This window comes from Mandrillus leucophaeus, unplaced genomic scaffold (genome assembly GCF_000951045.1).
Source record: "Mandrillus leucophaeus isolate KB7577 unplaced genomic scaffold, Mleu.le_1.0 Scaffold321, whole genome shotgun sequence".
NCBI classification, from domain to species: domain Eukaryota; kingdom Metazoa; phylum Chordata; class Mammalia; order Primates; family Cercopithecidae; genus Mandrillus; species Mandrillus leucophaeus.
In genome coordinates this window covers 3,038,599-3,060,019 of record NW_012103377.1, presented here as the reverse complement: position 1 = coordinate 3,060,019, position 21,421 = coordinate 3,038,599, and the positions used below count along the sequence as shown (strand labels likewise).

Here is a 21,421-nt window from a genome sequence, read left to right as displayed (position 1 = left end):
TGCACTGGAGGAAAAGATGTGTTTTTTTTCTTTCGGCTTTACTGAGGTACATTTGACTAATAACAATTGTATATATTCGAAGTATACGGCCGGGTGCAGTGGCTCACACCTGTAATCCCAGCACTTTGGGAGGCCAAGCCGGGCAGATGACTTGAGGTCAGGAGTTTGAGGCCTGCCTGGCCAACATGGTAAAACCCCCCATCTCTACTAAAACAATACAAAAATTATCTGGGCGTGGTGGCGGGCACCTGTAATCCCAGCTACTTGGGAGGCTGAGGCAGGAGAATCGCTTGAACCCAGGAGGCGGAGGTTGCAGTGAGCCAAGATGGTGCCACTGCCCTTCAGCCCAGGCGACAGAGCGAGACTCTGTCTCAAAAGAAACACAAACAAAGTATACAACATGATGATTTGACATACATTGTGAAATGGTTGCCACAATTAAATGAACATATCTGTTGTCACACTTATTTACCATTGTGTGTGTGTGTGTGGCGGGGGGAGGGGGTGTGAGGACACTTGAGATTTACTGTCTTAGCAAATTCAAGTATACAATACATAATTAGTAACTATAGTCACCATGGCATATTTTAGATCCCCAGAACTTATTCATCGTAGAACTTTGTACCCTTTGATCAATATCTCCCCATTTCCCTGCCACCAGCCCCTGGCAACTACTGTTCTACTCTCTGCTTCTATATTTTAACTTTTATAAAAATTCTACATATAAGTGAGATCATATAATATTTGTCTTTCTGTGTCTGGCTTATTTCACTTAGCATAATATCCTCTAGCTTTATCTATGTTGTTGCAAAAGGCAGGATTTTCTTCGTTTCTTCATTTTTGTGGCCGAATATTCCATTCACAAAATGTGAATACATCACATTTTCATTGTGTATTTATCCATTGAAGGGTGTTTAGGTTTATTCTATATCTTAGCTGTTATGAATAATGCTGCAATGAACATGAAGGTGCAGATCTTTCTTCCATATACTGATTTTACTTACTTTGGATATATACCCAGTAGTGGGATGGCTGGATTGAATGGTAGTCCTATTTTTAATTTTTTGAAGATTTTCCATGCTATTTCCATAATGGCTGTACCAGTTTACATTCTTACCAACAGCATATGAGCATTCCCTTTTTTTCCAGAAATACCTTGCCAAAACTTACCTCTTAAATTTTTGATCAGAGCCATCCTAACAGGTAGTGAAGTGGTATTTCATTATGGTTTGATTTGCATTTCCCTGATGATTAGTGATGAAAACCTTTTCATAAACCTGCTGACTGTTTATGTGTCTTCTCTGGAAAAATGTCGATTCAGATCTTTTGCCTATTTTTTAATCAGGTTGTTTTTTCGCTATTGAGAGGGTGTATTTTGAATTAGGAATTTGGATTTGGCCAGGTTTTTTGTCTGCATTTTATTTTTGATGAATTATATTTTACAAATGTCATGAAGTAAAAGATCCAGGCATGATTAATAACAATCCATGTAGTCAATCAGATACAAATATATGAGCAGCTTGGGTGCAGGTTGGTCAATAAACATTGAATTTAAGGGCAAAGGCATTGTAATGTCATGATTGTTCAAATGATTGGTGTCATGTAGTGATACATAATAATACCAAATGGTTGGTATTATGTGTCAGTACATAGTCATTATTGCTACATAATACATGATTATGTTTTATGCACTGAAGTTTGCTTTGCAATACCATATCTAAGTACATTTGTGGCAGGCCAGGTCTCACTAACACAGGCCTCCATCACAACTGTCCCAGCACGAACTGAGTAGCTAGGTTAAACATTAAAAGCTGATTGAGCCAGTGCCCATATACAAAGGCTGGAATGTAACAAAGAGCCCACCAAGAGTTTTGTCTAGGCTTTTCCTGGGCCTTGAAGCGTGACAAGATAATGAATGAATTATTAACAGGACCCTTTTAGGATTAAACAAGTTTTATTGGGGGTCTGAAGAAACTCCCCAGGCCTCCACAAACAAGTTTATTGGCGTCTAAAGGAACTCCCCAAACCTTTATGATTAGTAGGAGACAAGATAAGGGTAATCACCCCAGCACCTAGATCCGTTTAGATTAAGTAAACGTACTGAGGCTCCAGAAGAAGGTCTTCAAGACTCGGACCTAGTTATAGATTAAAAGAAGTTTATCACTTATGTCTTTCGACAAATGCACACTTACACGTAGACATATAGTTTAGAAGGTATATGAGCTCTAGAAAACTTTGTAATTTTGAGTTGGTCTGGTGATAATTTCCAGGCTTTCTTCCTGTAACCAGTGGCAGAAAATAAAACTCTCTTCTTCCCCAGTTCATTTGCATCTCATTATTGGGCTGTGAGAAATACCAGCCTGACTCTCAGTTTGGTCTGGGAACAAATTGGCCTATGTTAACTTGTTTTTGCTGTCTAAGTAGGAGACTTTATGTTTGAACCTGAAAGTTCTCTTGCAAACAATCCCACTGAAGAATTAATGGCTTATTTCAAAATACTCGATATTCTCATTGCATGTTTTCTTTTGCTCCTTGGTCAGAGTAAATAGTTTGAGATCTTATCAGATAATCACAGTGGTAATATTATAAGCTCTGGGAAGGCTGTAAAAACAAAGGATAAAGAAAGATTTAAAAAATTATAGCAGGAGGGTTTTTGGCAGTAGAAGAATTTTAACTAATATGAAAAGTATGTGGATTAAACTTGTTTTCCTCAGTTTTGGTGTGAAAGTCCCTTTTCCTTGTGTCAGGGTGTGACATTCTAAAATAAAGTTGATTTTGGCAATCTCCCCCCTGATTTTGATGTATTTTGATGTACATGGGGGTAGTGTGGTAGTTAGGCAGATACTCATCTCTTTAATGTAAAATTATTTTCGTCCCTTGTGCTGAAGCTGTTTGCCTCAGGGAATACTTCAGTTGGAAACTTACAAGAGAATGATCTGGCCTTTTATAGCCTTTTTTTTTTACAGGGCTTCTATCCAAGAACCACCTGGAACCACTGATTTACTTGAAAAACATTCAGTATTATTAGCTACAGTCTAAAGAAAAAGAAAAACAGAAAGATCCCCAAAGGGGCAAATTCCAAAGACCCTAACTCAGATGGAAGTCTGCCATTGTTTATTTACCAAAAAAGTCTGTTAAGCAAATGAATACAGTCAGAAGCTTAAACTTCAGGTATGTCTCAAATTTACATGTGTACACAAATCACATAAGCATCTGCTTGTTAAAATGCAGATTCTCATTGCATTTTAACAAGGTTTGTTTTGTTTTGTTTTTAAAGTTTTTATTTGGGGTAGGACCCAAGAATTTGCCTAACAAGGTTCCAGGTGCAACTGCTGCTGCTGGTCACGGACCACACTTGGAGCAGCAAGGTCTTCTCATGATTCATTTGTTTGTAAACAGCACCAAAAAAGAAAAAAAAAAAGCCCTGGTGACTCACAAGAGCAGGCCAGGCCAGTTGACGTGAATAGCAATACTTAATTTACCAAATCTGGTTGCATTAGTGCAGGTAACTGCTTTAATTTTCAGATCATTGAAAGTTTCTGTAATTCAGATTGGTTTAAATGGACTGTGAAAAACCCTGCCTTAGGACCTCCAGGCTTAGTTCCCCACCAACTATGTAGTTATCTTTTGAAAACTGATACCTGGGTTTTACTAAGAGGCTCCCGCCCCACTTCTCCTCCGTATCTCTGTTTCTAGAACCTCTTGATGACAGAGTTGGCCCAACTGCCTGTGGTTGGCACCCTTTGTTCTAGAGAGTGAGTAGGAGATAGCAGTTCACATTGAGGTTTCCTACCTATCAGGGTTCTCCTCTTTTTCACTGGGGAAAACACATAATTCTACATTACTGTTTCGTTAAGACTTCCCACATCCAAGTGTGCATTTGGACACACTGATACACCAACACTCTCATACTCATTCACACACGTAACCATGGGAATTTAGCAAATGTAATTAGAAATGAGAAGAATAGCATGTAGAAAAGGAGAGTCCTTCAACAGAAAGCCACCAAAAGAGGTTATATAGTACATTCCCTTGCCATCCAGCTAGTGGGACAGAGCATTAACTCATGTGGGATTGGCTGCAAATGTTGCTTTGTCTTTGCAGTCCAAAATAGCACTATCCAATTGAAGTAGAATATGAGCCACACTTGTTTTTTTTGAGGTAGGGTCTCACTCTGTTGACCAGGCTGGAGTGCAGTGGCATGATCTCGGCTCACTGCCACCTCTGCCTCCTGGGTTTAAGGGATGCTCCTGCCTCAGCCTCCTGAGTAGCTGGGATTACAGACACCTGTCAACATGCCTGGCTAATTTCTGTATTTTTGGTAGAGGTTGGGTTTCACCATGTTGGCCAGGCTGGTCTCAAACTCCTGACCTCAAGTGAGCCGCCCGCCTAAGCCTCCCAAAATGCTGAGATTATAGGCGTGAGTCACCACACCCAGCCCACATAGGTAATTTTAAATTTTCTAGTAGCCACAATAAAAAAGTGAAAGAACACAAGTGAAATTAATTTTAATAATATATTTTGTTTAATCCAGTTTATCTAAAATATTGTCATTTCAACACATAATTAATATAAAATTAATAATAGGCCAGGCATGGTGGCTCGCACCTGTAATCCTAGTACTTTGGGAGGTTGAGGTGGGAGGATCACTTGAGGCCAGGAGTTCGAGACCAACCTAGGCAACAGAGTGAGAGCCCGTCTCTACAAAAAATAATTAAAAAAAAAAAAATAGCCAGGCAAGATTACACACGCCTGTAGTCCCAGCTCCTCAGGAGGCTGAGGTGGGAGAATCATTTGAGCCTGGGAGGTTGAGGCTGCAGTGAGCCAAAATTATGCCACTGCACTCCAGTCCGGGTGACAGAGTGAGACCCTTTCTCAAAAAAATGAAATTACTCATGTAATAGTTTATGGGCCTTATTTCATACTGTCTTTTAAACTCCATGTGTATTTTATACTTATAGCATATCTCATTTGGGACTAGCCACATTTCAGTGTTGCTAAGTGACTCCCATATTAAACATTGCGGGTCTACATAAGAAGGATCCCTTGAGCTCAGCATGGCAGGATTCAGTCCCTAGGTGAGAGGGTCCTAGTAGCCGGGACTGGGAGGGTGGCGCTTTTTGGTCCCTGGCCAACTGTTTCAAGAGGGGCTCTAATATCAGAGAGGCAGGACTCACTCAAGCAACACTAGGATTCATGGTCTGGGAACAGGAATGGGAATTAGAGTCAAGGTGCTAGTTGGTGAAGATATTTCAGGTTTTCTGGAATACCAGCTTAGAAGCAGAAACAAATAAAGGCATAGTTCTCATTGGCTCAGGGACTGCATGAACTGTAGTCTGCAAATTAGGATGTTCAGTGCCTTGGAGGTACAAAGGAATCCATCAAGCCGAAGCCAGGGGTTCCAAGCTCAAATACCCGCATGGTCAATGAGTAACATTAAATAACATGCATGAATAATGCTGACTGGGTGTAGGCAAAAGCCAGGGCAAGTGCAATAATAAATGGTAATTGCCATTGACCTTGGTGTCTGGGACGCAATAGTAGTGAAGCTCGCTTGTGGGGGTGGTGAATGTGCTATGCAAGATTCAGCCACGACTTGTTTCCAGTCAACTATTTTCATGCAGAAATGCAGGGCTTTGGGGGCTAGACAGGTTTCTGGTTTGTTTTCTGAGAGAAGTCAAATATCTGGATTTTTATGTGAAATCTCTCATATTTTAAATCTTGGTCAGTATTCTGGGGGTCAAGTTAAATATGTCCTGCGGATACCATTGCCATTGACTTTTTCCCCCCCCTGAGATGGAGTCTCGCTCTGTCGCCCAGTCTGGAGTGCAGTGGTGCAATCTCGGCTCACTGCAACCTCTGCCTCCCGGGTTCAAGCATTTCTTTTGCCTCAGCCTCCCAAGTAGCTGGGATTACAGGCACGTGTCACCACACCCAGCTAATTTTTTCTATTTTTAGTAGAGATGGGGTTTCACCACGCTGGCCAGGCTGGTCTCAAACTCCTGACCTCGTGATCCATCTGCCTGGGCCTCCCAAAGTGTTGGGATTACAGGTGTGAGCCACTGTGCCTGGCCTCCATTGACTTTTATATTAACATTTTCTCCCTCCTTACCTCCCCTTCTTCCCCCATTCTCCAGAACTAAAGATCATAACTTTGTCCATCAGAGGACTTCTTTAATTTTTTCTTATTTAGATGAAGATTATTTATAATTTTAAAACATATTCCACTAGCTAAGCATTTAATACTACTTTTGTGGAAAGTTACATGAAAGTGGGACTCCTTCAGAGAACTGATGACGTATCATCACCGTAACTAGAGAAGATGCTCTCGTTCCACTACGACAAGCCCTGATCCATATGCTCATGACCTAAATGGCAGGAGAGAGGATTAATTGTGTTCAGGAAGGATGTCTAAAGTTATCAATTGCTAATTTTCTCTTTTATTTATTTTTATTTTTTAATACTCTTGTCTTTTCCTTTTTCTTTCCTTTTTTTTTTTTTTTTTTTTTTTTTGAGACAGAGTCTTGCTCCATCAACCAGGCTGAAGTGCAGTGGTATGATCTTGGCTCACTGCAACCTCTGCCTCCTGAGTTCAAGCCATTCTTGTGCCTCAGCCTCCTGAGTAGCTGGGATTACAGGTGTGCACCACCACGTCCAGCTAATTTTTGTATTCTTTTTTTTTTTGGTAGAGATGGGGTTTCCTCATGTTGGCCAAGCTGGTCTTGAACTCCTGACTTTAAGTGATCTGCCTGCCTCAGCCTCCCAAAGTGCTGGGATTACAGACATGAGCCACTGCACCTGGCCTTGTTTGATGATGATGATGATGATGATTATTCATATCTGTAATGTAGAAGTAAGTGCCCCAGATAGATACTCATGTCCATGTAGGGCAGGTGAAGATTCCAACGAAGGCCAGGGAATGAAGGGATTGTCACCATGGGCCTAGTTGTGACTGTGATGGTCAGGATATATTGGTTTTAAAATGTGGTGATTATAATAATAGTAGCAGTTAGCTTTCACTGAGGTTTAATTAGGTATCTGGTATTCTTCTAAGTGCTTTCAGTGTGCAAACTCACTTATCCTCGCAATGACTCTGTTACTGCTATTAGTGCCCTAATTTTCCAGATGAGGAAACAGGCTCAGAGAGTTGAAGTAAATTCTCTGGAGTCATACAGCTTGAAAATGGCCTTGGTGGGGTTCAAGCCCAGACAATCTACATGGAAACCAGTGTTCCATTTCCTTGCTTCTCTCTGAAGACACTTGAATCTTTGCCAATTTTATGAATATGAGGAGATCAGAACCTTCTTAATGGCTTATCTTATAATTACCCTTGTTAGCAAATTACTTATTCTAATATTAAGATCTTAAAAAGGCACACATTTCATATTTTTTTTAACATTTCACAGGTAGGAAACAGTTGGAATAGGTTTGGCTTCTAGTATTTCAATATTTTAAATATAAATATAGTGGAAACCTAATTCAAATCCAACCAGTTGACATCATGTTTTTGTGTTCATAAAACTCTCAGGAGAAAGACGGAAATGATAAGAAGCAAGCTACTATTGATTTAATCTAAGAACAACTTTGCAGCTATATCTTTGGCTCAGTCTACACACTGAGCTCAATTTCTCATATTTTGTACATACATCATTCTAAGGAGTGATCCCTGATGTTTGCAGTGGTAACCCAAAGGCTCTATAAGATTTATTATCAAAGTTTAAAAAAATGTTTACCATTCTCTACTAAGGCAGAAATGTGAATACATACATCAAAGAAAAATTTTTCTATTGCATTGATGGGAAAAAAGGCCTTGTTGCTTTATCTCTAGTTTCTAGAAAATTCAGTAAAGTTGAAGTTCCCATGTGAACATTTTGGCTGGGCTAAGTTCTTCTGTATAAACCATGTCTTGGTTTGTTTCATTGTAGACACTGTGTCCCTGGACTACTTACCTTTATTCATATATCTCATCTCCGCCAGTAGGTATTTTTTGCTGCTCCCTCAGATTTTCTGCATTTTTGTTATAGAGTAAACCCAGTTGAAGAAAATAATTATTTTGACACTTGTTAAAATAGTAATGAAGACTATTCAGGACTATTGCACGAGGTGTCAAGTCTATTGCAACAGGGGAGAAAGGTTAGGCTCAACTCTAAATACAGCAAAGACAGCTGGAGATTTATAGCCAGTGAGGAGAATGAGGGGGTCAGTGGATGGAAAATTATGGAGAGGAGACATCAGGAGAAGGGAAATTCTTGCTAAACCAACTTAACAGGATTCTTGTGGAAGGCAGGCCAAGGTGATCAGGATGGGGATTCTTTCTAAAGTGACTTAGCAGGATTCTTGCTACAACTGGACTAGGCAGGCTTGACAAGGATAGGATGGGGGTGGGAGGCTGAGAGGAGGGTAAGGGCAAGACATACTTGAGAAGAGGGCTCAGAGGAGCCTGACTAAACTTTGGTCAAGGAGAGAGTCTTTGTCAGCTCTCAGATCAAAGCTAAAGTCACTGATCTCCTATCATATGTTAAAACATTCTATATGCAGAAGGTTAATCTAGTTAAAGCAGAGCAAATCTATTACACTTCAGATTTAGACTTTATTAAGTGAAGAACTAAAACTTGACTCCCTATGTAAAACAATTCACTAATTTCTCCTGCACTCTAGCCGGCTATTCTATTTCTCTTTAAAGACATTGTTCATGTTCCCAAGTAATGCCATGGATGACCTACAATATCTTCCATTTTTTCTGAGCTGCTCTCTGCCTGAGCAATTCCAGTAGTAATTCTTATCCTAAAGAAAGAATTCTCCTCCCACCCCATACTGCTACATCTGGTGTCGAAGAGTTAAATACCCACGTGGGTCCAATTGCAGTGGCAGAGTTTGAACTTGCAACCTCAATACACTAGAAGTTCACCTCATTAGTGAGCTAAGATAATTGAATTGATGTACTGCCATTAATATTCTTTAAGTTCTCCAATTCCCTCGCTCACTGTTTCTCTCAGTGGTTGAGTAAATGAGATGTAACTATAACGTTGATGGCAGAAGTCACATGAAAGTCAGTGTCATGCATTATAGCATTGCCCTTATACTGAAGGGTTTTCGTTCCTTGCGAATTCACCTGCTCACAAGGGTTGTTCTCAGTAAGGCCATTGTACAGATAAAGACAATGGTCCCTTCATCACAAACTGTGAAAGAAAGGATATTCTCTTTGGCTACCAAATACCCCTGTTTCTGTTTGTCTAGTAAGTGGTGTTGGTTATTATTATAAAGATCACTTTCCAGAGAAACGTTGCTGAAGACCTGTCCAAATTAAGGCAAACCATGATGATTTGGTTTTTTTAAGGGCTTTTTAATATATTTATAAAATATTGACCTGATAAGGAAATTATGTCTGGTTTTCTGCAAAGTTGCATTGATAGCTCATAGCCCAGCTCTGCTCTTACCAACATGGGTAAATCAGTTAACTTCTTTGAGCTTGTTTTCCTGTTTATAAATGATGCAAGAGTTTCTGTTGCTATGGTAGTGCTGTGTAACAATCAATCACAAAGCCTCACTGGCATCTGACAATAAGCAGTTACTGCTGATGCATCTGGAGTCAGTGGCGGCCCCCATGCAGCTCTGCTGATTTTGGCCAGGCTGGCTTGAATTTCTGGGGGTTGGCTGATCAAGGTTGGCTTTGGCAGAGGTGATTGGAATGACTCGGCTCTGCTTCATGTGTCTTACTTCCTTCAGCCGGCTAGCCTATGCATGTTCTCATGGTGATGGCAGAAGTTCAAGTGAGCAAGTAGAAACATGTGAGGTCTCTTGAGACCTAGGCTCAGAACAGGCATAATGTAATATCCGCATTTTGTTGGCCAAAGCAAGTCACAAGGCTGGCCCAGATTTACAGACTAGGGAAACAGGGTCTGCATTTTTTTTTTTTTTTCCTTTTGGAGACAAGGTCTGGCTCTGTCACCCAGGTTGCAGTGCAGTGGTGCGATCTCTGCTCACTGCAGGCTCCGCCTCCCAGACTCAAGCCATCTTCCCACTTTAGCCTCCCGAGTAGCTGGGACTACAGGTGTGCGCCATGATGCCCGGCTAATTTTTGTCTTTTTTGTAGAGACGGGGTTTTGCCATGTTGTCCAGGCTGGTCTTGGACTCGTGAGCTTAAGCGATCTGCCTGCCTTGGCTTTCCAAAGTGTTGGGATTACAAGTATAAACCACCTGTAACTCTGCATTTTTATTGAGAGGATCCGCAAAGTCACACAGTAAAGGGTGTGGATAAATGAAGGGTATGGCATTAAAGCTCTCAGCGCTGTGTATCACAAATAGGGATAAAAGTAGTATGTCCCTGTTTCATTTGTGGTGAGAATTAAATGAGGTAATCTATGTAGAAGGCCTAGCACAATACCTGGTATACAACAAGTGCTTAGTGAATGTCAGCTACTCTTATTGCTAATATTGCCATGCCTAATGTTAATAATTAAGATAGAATTTATAACATCAACTTCCTGGCATGGGCTGTGGCAACTTCTGCATTTAGATTGCCTCTTTTAAATTTATTGTAGAGTGAGGGAGGTGCCTGGGGGGTTTTACTGTTGCTACTCCTCCATACATGCCTAGTGTAGTAGCTTTCATTGGAATAAAGATCCTTTTCATGCTAGTGCCCTGGCCACATTCCAGAACCCACCCTATCATTTAATGCCAAGTCTGGCTCACACAAGAGTCTCATGAAATTACTCGAGGAGCCAAATATAATTTCTTTTTTTCTTTTTTCTTTTTCTTTTTCTTTTTTTTTTTTTGAGACCAAATCTCACCCTCTTGCCCAGGCTGGAGTGCAATAGTGTGATCTTGGCTCACTGCAACCTCTGCCTTACAGGTTCATGCCATTCTCTTGCCTCAGCCTCCCAAGTAGCTGGGACCACAGGTGCATGCCACCACGCCTGGCTAATTTTTTGTATTTTTAGTAGAGATGGGGTTTCACTGTGTTAGCCAGGATGGTCTCGATCTCCTGACCTCGTGATCTGCCCTCCTTGGCCTCCCAAAGTGCTGGGATTTCAGGCATGAACCACCGTGCCCAGCCGTATAATTTCTAGAATAGGTTCAGATTTCACAACCCTCTACAGGCTAAATCTTGTTGCAACAAATATCAGGTCCCAGTCGTGACAGCTCATTTATGCAATCTTTGGTCAAGTAACATCCAGCAAAACAAGTAATTTAGATAGCTCATTGGGAATTCTTTTGAAACAAGTGTGAACATTTACTCTTGTCCTTGTCCTTCAGTATGCTGCTATGACGATGACACATTGGCTCACCTTTCTTGTTTGTTTTCTCCATTTCTGGCTAGCATTGGGCAGTGTTGCCTTTGCCACATATTATCAGCTACAGTCTTGTCAAGCAGATCTGGTCAGACCTATGGAATGTGAAGACCCTGTATTAGAAATTCATTTACCTAAAGAAAACATTTATGCCTTCCAACAGATCTGAATGTTGGAAGTGACTAGACATAGTTACTTGCTGGGGAGAATTTACCCACAGCCAAAGGCTAGACTATTTGAGACCGATTGACTTGTAAATATTATTCTGGTTTCTGATTCATCCTCTCTTAAAGTTGGAAAGTGGAAAACAGGAAAAGATGAGTTATAAAATTAGAACACAGCCTATATGTTCATATCCAGCAAATATAAATATAAATATCTACCTGAGTCTTATGAATATATGCCTTTAGATAAAAGGACATGAGAAACTCTTCCTGTACCGCCAGAATAACCCACTTTATAGCATGACTTGGGCCCAAATAATTTGATTTTTTCTTCTTTTGCCAAAATGTTTAATAGGTATGTAACATTGCTAATCCTGACAAACTGATATGATTTATTCACTCACTTGGCTGCCAGAAACCTCAGCATTTTCTAACTATCCTTAGTTTTTCTGGTTAACCACATGTCCCACTTCAATATAGGTCACTTTTTACTTATTTTGTTGCCATTATTTTTTATCAGGAGCCAATCCAAGGTCATTTTTATAAATAGTTACAGTATAAGTAATGAATTAATGAATATTTACTATTTATTGGTACATTGATTTATTTAACGTCTGTGTTTCTAGTAAAGTGACAATTGCCAGAAAGAAAAGTTTTAAGAGTCCCCCTGAGATTAAAGCCTATTTCTTCAGGGTTATCCACATAAATTATTAACAATGATTTCCATTTTTCACATTCCACTAATCAAGTGGTTACAACTCAAGAAAACTTGCCCTGTTCTAGAGCAATGGGAAGACTGGAAACATTTTAATCTCATGGTTTTTTCCAGATGTTATAACTTCTAAGTATATTAAAGAGGAAAACCTACTCAACATTATGCCTTTTCATTAAGAATTTTATTAACATTAAATTAGTTTAAGGTTAGTGCACATAATCAACCTTACTGATTTTTTTCTTTTTCCTTTCTTTCCTTTTTCAGAACTCTTAGCCTATAATTATTCCTCCTAGATATGTACTGTATTTTTAAACCATTCCTAGCTGTACCATGTTGACATCACCTATCTTAGAATGGACTAGGCTAACTTACTGAGTCATCTGATTTCCACTAATGTTTGTGTTTGGTAGTAGGCTACAGTCATTCCGGAGACATTTGCTGTGAACTTTGTCCCCTAATATAAAGATGGATTTGCTACTCACTGATAAGTTCTATTCATGGATTCAGGCTTTGAATTATTAAATCAGAGTAGGTCTCTCTTTTCAAAAATGACTTCACCTAAAAAGGGTACTATGCATTTTTTTTTTCCTTTTTCAGCTTTCATGTTGTTAAATCTCATGATCATATCTGCACAACACCATATTTTCTATGAGTGAGTTTGTTAATATTTTCTCTTTATACTATTGGAATAACTGTTATCTGTTAGCATATATGTAAGATATTTGATTCAGTTTCTTTTTTTTTTTTTTTTTTTTCCCCGAGACCAAGTCTTGCTCTGTCACCCAGGCTTGAGTGCAGTGGGGTGATCTCGGCTCACTCCACCTCCCGGGTTCAAGCAATTCTTTCTCCTGCCTCAGCCTCCCGAGTAGCTGGGACTACAGGTGCCCGCCACCTCACCCGGCTAGTTTTTTGTACTTTTTAGTAGAGACGGGGTTTCACCGGGTTAGCCAGGATGGTCTCGATCTCCTGACCTCGTGATCCGCCCGTCTCGGCCTCCCAAAGTGCTGGGATTACAGGCTTGAGCCACCGCGCCCGGCCTGATTCAGTTTCAACTCTGCTAGGTACCAATTGAAGGTTTCAAAAAGCATAAATTGATCAACTTGTATTTACTGAGCATCTGCTATATTTTAATATTAAGTGTGAATGTGAGATATGGACTCATATCGTGAAAAATCACATCACATGAGATATGAAATCATAAAACAAAATTTTAAATTAGCAGAATACTTTTTTGTTTGCTTCAAACGAGATATTCATGATCTCGTTTGATCTAAATCACGGTTCCTGTTCTCAAAGCTTATGGGTCTTGTTAGGGAGACCAAATAAATATAAATGAAAAGACAACAATTAAACACACATATATGTATTATTCTGGTTTTAAGCCTCCCAGGAACTCAGAGAGGGAATTGAAAGTGTGGGTTTAAGTGTCTAGGATTCATGGGTATGAGGTGGGATTTGAGTTGCCTTGTGGGATTTCCTTATTATCAGGGACAAAGCTTTGAAGAAAACTACAACTGATAATGGGGCAAACTGACCCCTCCTTAAAGCAAGGTTGGCATATGTCCCTTCAAATGTATTAATAGAACCATCATGACTCATTTATACAAAGTACAGAATTCTTACATCCATGTGATGGGAGGAAGGGTAAGGTGAGGGCAAGAGAAGAGCCCTCTCTTTAAAGTAAAGAGAGGGCTTTACTTTAACCATCTCATTAAAGCCAAGCCCTGGATGGAAGGGTAACAAGTGCCTATGCATATGTGACTTACCAATGTCTGGTGTCTGACGTAGAACACTATGGGCAAAATCCTGGGGTACAAAGAATGAAAAAAGAAGAACCTGTTTTTAGATAATACTGGTTGAGGAAAAGAACTAAGAACTGCCCATAGATCAACCAAATGAACCATACTTTTATAGTGTGGTTCCATAAACTCTGAAATAAATGTTTTTTTGTTTGTTTGTTTTGTTTTTGTTTTTGTTTTTGTTTTTTTAAAGACAGAGTCTTGCTCTGTCACCCAGGCTTGAGTGCAGTGGGGTGATCTCGGCTCACTCCACCTCCCGGGTTCAAGCGATTCTTGTGCCTCAGCCTCTCGAGTAGCTGGGATTATAGTTGCCCGCCACCATGGCTGGCTAATTTTTGTATTTTTAGTAGAGACGGGGTTTCACCATGTTGACCAGGCTAGTCTTGAACTCCTGTCCTCAGATGATTCGCCCACCTTGGCCTCCCAAAGTGCTGGAGATTACAGGTGGGAGCCATCGCGCCCTGCCCCTGAAATAAATAGATATTTAACAAAATGTTGCTTTGCCTAGAGGGCTCTTAGCCTGAATATGGCAGATTTTACCATAATAACACTTGAGTTAATTTTTATATGTTATATTTTGACCTTTGACTGGCTCTAAATATTTCCTACGGATAACTTCACCTTAAGACTTCCAGTTTAAGGGATTTCTATTAATGTTATATGCTGCCTGGTTGAGGTGTGAGGTCAAAGTTTAGTGAAGAAATACTGTTTCTCTCTTTTCTTGTTACTTTAAAATTACAGCAGGTTTTTGACTTGACTGAAGGCAATGTTATTGTGTGATGCTGTAGAGTAGTCTGAAGATAAAAATCAGAAGTGTTCAGTGATTTATCTTCCTAGTTCCAGCATGCTAAAATAATTATTTCTCTTATTTGCATTGACATGTCAACCAATGAAATTAATCACCTTCAAAGATTTTCCTTGTTCTTGAAGTCTGCTGGGGTAGTTCAACACCATTTTACAGAAAATGTTATACAATAAATCTGTAAAGTCTGCAAAAAAAAAAAAAAGAGAGAGAAAAAAAAGAAAAAGAAAAAAATTGAGAACCTGAGATGGGGGATGTTGTGGGGAGTGGAGGTGCCAGAGAAGACAAGGGCAAAGAGCAGCTGAGGCTCATGGGAAAACAAAAAGTGATTTACCCACGTTTTGACAAATGTGAGAGAGCCACAAAGAGAGTTACCGAAGTGTGGATTCAGGGAAGACAGAGGTGGTGGCGGCAGGGGAGGAGGTGGAAGAAAAGGCAGAGGAGGAAGGAAGTGGCATGTGAATAAACTATTTGTCATTTTTCACTCTGGCAGTGGGCTGAAATCTTTTTTGCCTCTTTTTATTTTCATTTAGAATGCCAATCAACGGGTTGCAGACAAAGAACTTTGAAAACCTTTTCTTATTTATTTATTTAGAGACAGAGTCTTGCTCTGTTACCCAGGCTGGAGTGCTATGGTGCAATCTCGGCTCACTGCAACCTCTGCTTTCCGGGTTCAAGCGATTCTCCTGTCTCAGCCTCCCAAGTAGCTGAGGTTACAGGCATGTGCCACCATGCCTGGCTAATTTCTTTTTTTGTATTTAGTAGAGATGGGGTTTCACTATGTTGGTCAGGCTGGTCTCGAACTCCTGACCTCAGGTGATCCACCCGCCTCAGCGTCCCAAAGTGCTGGAATTAAAGATGTGAGCCACTGTGCCCGTCCTGAAAATCTTTTCAAAATGCATTAAATTTTAATGAATTTGATAGCCATTTTAACGCCTAGGAGATGCTGGATGGGGAGGGTCCTGTGAAACCAAGCTGCTTAGAGAGAAGTATCTAGAAACACTCAGCCCCATTTTAGTAATAACCACATACTCCATAAAAATGTCCCAAAGAGAACAGGAGCAAAATGACCTTAAGATTCATCATAGGAATCCAAAAATTCCAGAATTTGCCAAAGATCTTTTTAGCTTGGAGAGTGCTTTTTTTTTTGACGAATTAATTTATTTTAAAACATAATAAAATATTTTGCTTTTGTATACCTTATCCCAAATAAATATTTTCTTTGGACATGTTCAATCTTTTATTATTTATTGGGTGCTTTCTATTATTGCTACATCCTGGCCAGGGTATTGAGAGGGAACCTTTTATTGTCCTCTTTGTCCCTATCTGTATATATAGTAATCCCCCATTATCTGAGACAGATACTTTACAAGACCCCGCCGCCCAGCCCAGTGGATGAGACTGGAGATAGTACCAAACTCTATATATACTATGTTTTTCCTACACATATATAACTATCATAAAGTTTAATTTATAAAGTAGGCACAGTAAGAGATTAACACCAATAACTAATAATAAAATAGAACAGTTATAATGATATACTGTAATAAAAGTTATGTGAATGTGGTCTCTCTTTCTCTCAGAGTATCTTATGGTACTGAACTCATGCTTGTACTTCCTATGATCTGTCTGATAACCAAGATACCTAGCAAGTGACTATTGGGTGGGTACATACAGGATGGAGATGCTGGACAAATGAAGGGTGATTCACATCCCGGGCCAGACAGGTTGGGATGGCGTGAAACTTCATCACACTAATCAGAATGGTGTGCAATTTAAAACTTGTGAGTTGTTTATTTCTGAAATTTTCCATTTAATATTTTCAGACCACAGATGCCCACAGGTAACTGAAACTATGGAAAGCAAAATCGTGAATAAGGGGCTACTACTGTACCTGTCTTCCTAGTAACACGTTCATGCTGCCAGGATGCACATGTGTGAAGAAATGTAATTTTTTAGAGAAACCTCCCTTTAAGCAGAAGGTCTCAATCCTATTCCATGGAGAAAAGACCCACCTTTATACCAGGACTCTCAACGTTCTACATCTAATCTTAGATTCTTCTGCATGCCTGTCTATCATTTTAATCTTCTCTCCTCTCATAAGTGTCTGTCTCATGTGTAAGGTGAATCCTTCCATATAGTCTCTGGATCCTATCACCTCTTTTGCCCTCTGAGACACCACTCATGGCTTTCTTTGTCCCATATTTTCAGTCTCTTCCTTTTCGCTGGATCCTTTCTATTGGTATTTAAACATAGTCAAATCTCGCAGCTGTTCAACAACAACAAAAACAGTAGTGGCAGCATCAGCAAGCATATGCATGAAACCCAGACTCCAAACCCTCAGACCCTTCCCTTAACCCTACATCTCCTTCTCTCCTATCTTTGCTTTTTCTCCTTCATAGACAAACTCAGTTAATTTGAGCAGACTTGCTGTCTTCGCTTCCCATACACTCTTCATCCCACTAGTTTGGCTTCTGTCCCCATCCCTCTTTTTCTTCCAGCTTTCTCAGTCTTATTGAATGGCAGTGGTTGCCCATACCCTTCTGAAGCCTAGGAATGAATCTGACTCTACTTTCCTCATTTTCCCACATAAAATGAATCATCTGTTTCCATTGGTTTGGTCACTAAATCTCTCCTTGGAGTCCACCCACTTCTTTTCCTCCCCATTGCCCCTCCCTAATTTGGGAAGATAGAATTTATCTTGTTGGGCCAGCCAATGCATGTTGCTACATGGTGAGGTCCTAAAGACTTAGGGCCAGGCACGGTGGCTCATGCCTGTAATCCCAGCACTTTGGGAGGCTGAGGCGGGTGGATCATCTGAGCTCAGGGGTTAAAGACCAGCCTGGGCAATATGGTGAAATCCTGTCTCTACTAAAAATATACAAAAATTAGCTGGCATGGTGGTGCGTGTCTATGATCTCAACTGCTTGGGAGGCTGAGGCAGGAGAATCGCTTGAACCTGGGAGGTGGTGGTTGCAGTGAGTAGTGAGCCAGCCTGAACAACAGAGTCAGACTCCGTCTCAAAAAAAAAAAAAAAAAAAAAAAAAAAAAAAAGACTTAGGCTTGCCAATAGGCAAAAGATCTAGTTCCTGGAGATTTCCTTGTCATTTTAATATCCTCCTGATGTGGGTCTTCTGTTTGAAATGGTGACTTCTACATGTCTCAGTTGATTCCCTTTTACCCCCTGGCATTTCTCTCTGATTTTGGGAGGAATCCTCTGTTTCTACTAGAGGCTCTGAGCTCTCTACTGTTATTTTAGCTCTTTGTTCAGGTCCTGGCTTTGGTCCTCATTAGCTGTATGAGCTTGAGCAGATTATAGACTCCTTGATCCTTAGTTTCCTTATCTGTCAAATAAATGGTTTCCCCTGGTCCAGTGGGTCCCAGCCCTGACTGCACATTAGAATTACCTGGGGAGCTTTTTAAACCCTCCCAGTGCCCAGGCTGGACCTCAGAACAATGATACTAGCATCCCGATGCCCAGGTCTCAGGATTTTTTATTTTATTTAGAAATTTTTTTGTCAGTATTTTCTTTTTTTTTTTTTTCGTTTGAGATGGAGTCTTGCTGTCACCCAGACTGGAGTGCAGTGGTGCGATCTCGGCTCACTGCAACCTCCGCCTCCCAGATTCCAGCGATTCTCCTGCCTCAGCCTCCCAAGTAGCTGGAATTACAGATGCCTGCCACTATACCCAGCTATTTTTTTTTGTATTTTTAGTAGAGACAGGGTTTCACCCTGTTGGCCAGGCTGGTCTCGAACTCCTGACCTCAAGTGATTCGCCCGCCTTGGCCTCCCAAAGTGCTGGGATCACAGGCGTGAGTGACTACGCCCAGCTGTCGGTATTTTTTTAAAGTTCCTCCAAAGATTCTAATGGGCAGACAAAGTTAAGAACCACTGACTTAATGAGTTTTAAAGGACCTTTTGCTCTTTGCTCTTCTAACAGTTTGTGTTTTATCCCAAGTTGAAGTTTCTCTTCTTTTAATGTTTTTGCCAAGTTGGGAAGAAATAGCTGTGAAGCTCCTCCGACCCCCTTCCATCTGCTGTTTGTTCTTATTTACATATGATGGAACCCAGCCCACTGATTTATAGCTCTGGTTCCCTCACAACTGTTATTGAACTGAAAACATAGCTGAAAACTTATTAAACAGAAAAACATTATTTTAAGCTTAGTGCTGACTATTATAGAAGCAAGGAAACATTTCCACGTCTTTTCTTCTAGAATTAATGTTAACAATTGATTGACAACACCATACTCTCAAATGAAAAAGTTCATTCTGGGGCGAAACCCAGTATTTTTTCTTTCTTGAGTGTCCCATTGAGAAAGCCAAAGCATCTCTGCAGGAGAACTGGGTTTTGAGGGGTTCGTATCCATGAACAGGCAGGGCCTCCTCACACTGCTGCAGGTGGCCTCTAATGTGACATGTCAGTAGCTCCTTGCCTCTAGTCCTCTCTTTTGGTCCACAGACACTGGCAGCAAAGCCAGGCACACACATCCTCACTATGAGTGTGGCCTCACTGTTCAAATGCTTTGCAAGAGGCCTTTCAGAAGACCACCTTTCTGTAGCAGTCCCCTTTAGGCCTACCATTTTATTTCATTATTTTTTTAGAGACAAGGTCTCACTCTGTCACCCAGGCTGAAGTATAGTAGTGCAATCATAGCTCACTGCAGCCTCAAACTCCTGAGCTCAAGTGATCTTCCTGCCTCAGCCTCCTGAGTTGCTAGGACTATAGGTGCAGGCGTCACCATGCGCAGCCTTTTAAAAATAATTTTGTTTTTATAGAGATGAGGTCTTCTTGTGTTGCCCAGGCTGGTCTCGAACTCCTGGCCTCAAGTAATCCTCCCACTTCGACCTCCCAAAGTCCTGAGATTATAGGGGTGAGTCACTGCTCCTGGCCTATACCTACACTTTTAAATTTGAAATAACAAGAGTTTTCTGAGCTGCCAAGGAGTAGAGAGGGAGAGTAGGAAGATGATATAGCACAGCCGAACATTTATTTTAACCCACGGAACTAAATTTGGAAAGAACTGGGGTCCTGACATAAGTGTGATTCATATTGGTGAAGTGTCCTTTGGGGTGCTAACTCTCCCTGCCCGTTTCTCTGTGTTGACAGTTATCTCTTTCAACTGTTCGCTTTCTTCTGCAATACCTATCTGAAATGCACAGCCCATGCCTTTGCCTGTCTCTCTCAGTCCTTTATTAAATGATTAAAATTAGTTAGTACTTTGATAAGGATGAACCAGCTTAGTAGCTACAGACGGGTAAGTTATTGGTTTGTCATAATCTATGGTGAATTCCTGTCCCTGTATACCTGTATAATTCATTTTACGGCTGGGCCATCACATTATTCTCATGGAAAGAAATGGTTATCATCTTATTTGTTTATTTATTTATTTTTGGAGACAGGTCTTGCTTTGTTGCCCAGGCTGGAGTACAGTGGTGTGGTCATGGCTCACTACAACCTCTACCTCTTGGGCTCAAGCAATCCTCCCACCTCAGCTTCCTGAGTGGCTGGGACTACAGGCATTTGCCACTACACCCAGCTAATTTTTATATTTTTTGTAGAGATGGGATTTTGCCATGTTGCCCATGTTGGTCTTGAACCCCTGGACCCAAGTGAAACATTCACCTCAGCCTCAAAGTCCTGTGATTGCAGGCATGAGCCACCATGCCCAGCTAATTTTTATATTTTTGATAGAGATGGGGTTTCACCGTGTTGCCTGTGCTGGTCTCGAACTCCTGGGCTCAAGTGATCCACCTGCCTTGGCCTCCCAAAGTGTTGGGATTACAGGCATGAGCCACCGTGCTGGGCCTGGTTAGTTATATTTTAGTGGTGGAAAAAAGGGAATTTTCCTGGAAAAAGAAGTGTTGCCAGAGCATGGAGTCAAGCTGAAGGAACCCCTTACTTACCATGTTGAGTATTGAGTCATTTCTCATGCAAGCCAATTTTGTTCCAGACAACCTCGACTGAAGCTTCTTGGCTTTGACGTTTCCTCTTTGGGTATTTTCTTGTAGATGGAGGAATTGATTGAGGGCGTTCGCTGGGCCTTTATTGACATGCTAGAGAAAGAAAATGAGTGGATGGATGCGGGAACGAAAAGGAAAGCCAAAGAAAAGGTAAGGATTCCTTTTGATGAAAACAATAAGACTTCTGGTTTAATGGATTTTCATCCTTGACATTGACTGTATAGTTGGTTTTTATATTGACTGAACTGTTGACTCTGAATGACCCCAGAGTTAGCTGTCTGCTTTTGGATGAATACATAGATTTTTTTTTTTCACCAAGAGGTAAGAGAAAATAATATCGGAATTTTTCGAACTGCATTTTCAAATACCTTGTAATTCTGCCTTTCCTTTCTCCTAATTGCCGTCTGTAAGAGGCACATGGCTTGCTGCCTGCTGAATTGTGTCATAAACCATCACTGGATATGGCAGAATGCAGAGCAGTGGGGAGTCACAGGGAGCAGCTGGAAGAAGAGCCCCTAAGACACCAAGAAGAAGAAAACCCATATTGGTCACATGTCCTTCTGCTCTGTGCATGATGCATGCAAATGTCCTGGGGCAAATCCTTTCCTGTAACCAAGCATATCTCCTCCCTGACCCATCATTTGGCACAAATGACCCAAATAGTATACTTCTAGACTCTAGACCAGTG

General features: G+C 40.7%; 1 protein-coding gene across 2 annotated transcripts in view; it reads left to right on the top strand.

Annotated features, from left to right (window-relative positions):
* Positions 1 to 21,421, top strand: part of PHEX (phosphate regulating endopeptidase homolog, X-linked) — a 224,577-nt gene that overhangs the window by 83,557 nt on the left and 119,599 nt on the right. For both annotated transcript variants that reach the window (XM_011988020.1, XM_011988019.1), the window contains exon 12: positions 20,782 to 20,883. In XM_011988020.1, the coding sequence (XP_011843410.1) occupies positions 20,782 to 20,883 (102 nt within the window). The remainder of the gene's footprint in view (positions 1 to 20,781; positions 20,884 to 21,421) is intronic.